Source organism: Nestor notabilis, unplaced genomic scaffold, assembly GCF_000696875.1.
Source record: "Nestor notabilis isolate BGI_N333 unplaced genomic scaffold, ASM69687v1 scaffold27274, whole genome shotgun sequence".
Classification (NCBI taxonomy): domain Eukaryota; kingdom Metazoa; phylum Chordata; class Aves; order Psittaciformes; family Psittacidae; genus Nestor; species Nestor notabilis.
In genome coordinates, this window is record NW_009927373.1 from 21,282 (window position 1) to 21,531 (window position 250).

At 63.2% G+C, this 250-nt stretch overlaps 1 protein-coding gene across 1 annotated transcript in view; it reads left to right on the plus strand.

Annotated features, from left to right (window-relative positions):
* Positions 1-99, plus strand: part of ACTG2 (actin, gamma 2, smooth muscle, enteric) — a 2,256-nt gene extending 2,157 nt beyond the window's left edge. The window contains 1 exon segment of the mRNA XM_010014035.1: positions 1-99. This exon segment is cut by the window's left edge and continues 24 nt beyond it. Within this exon segment, the coding sequence (XP_010012337.1) occupies positions 1-99 (99 nt within the window).
* The last annotated feature ends 151 nt before the right edge of the window (positions 100-250 follow it).

Sequence of the window (250 nt, forward strand, 5' to 3'; positions counted from 1 at the left end):
TCCATCCTGGCGTCCCTGTCCGCCTTCCAGCAGATGTGGATCAGCAAACCCGAGTACGACGAGGCCGGACCCTCCATTGTCCACCGAAAATGCTTCTAAGTCCCCTCCTCACCCCATGGTGGCCCCACCACCCGGCTGGGGCACCCCACTCCTCCTCGGTCCCCGCTGCTCCTCCCCACCGCGCATTAAAGCCTTTTCTCCAGGTTCTGCCCCTTTTCTGGGCAGTTTTGGGGTGTTGGGGGGTGGGAGG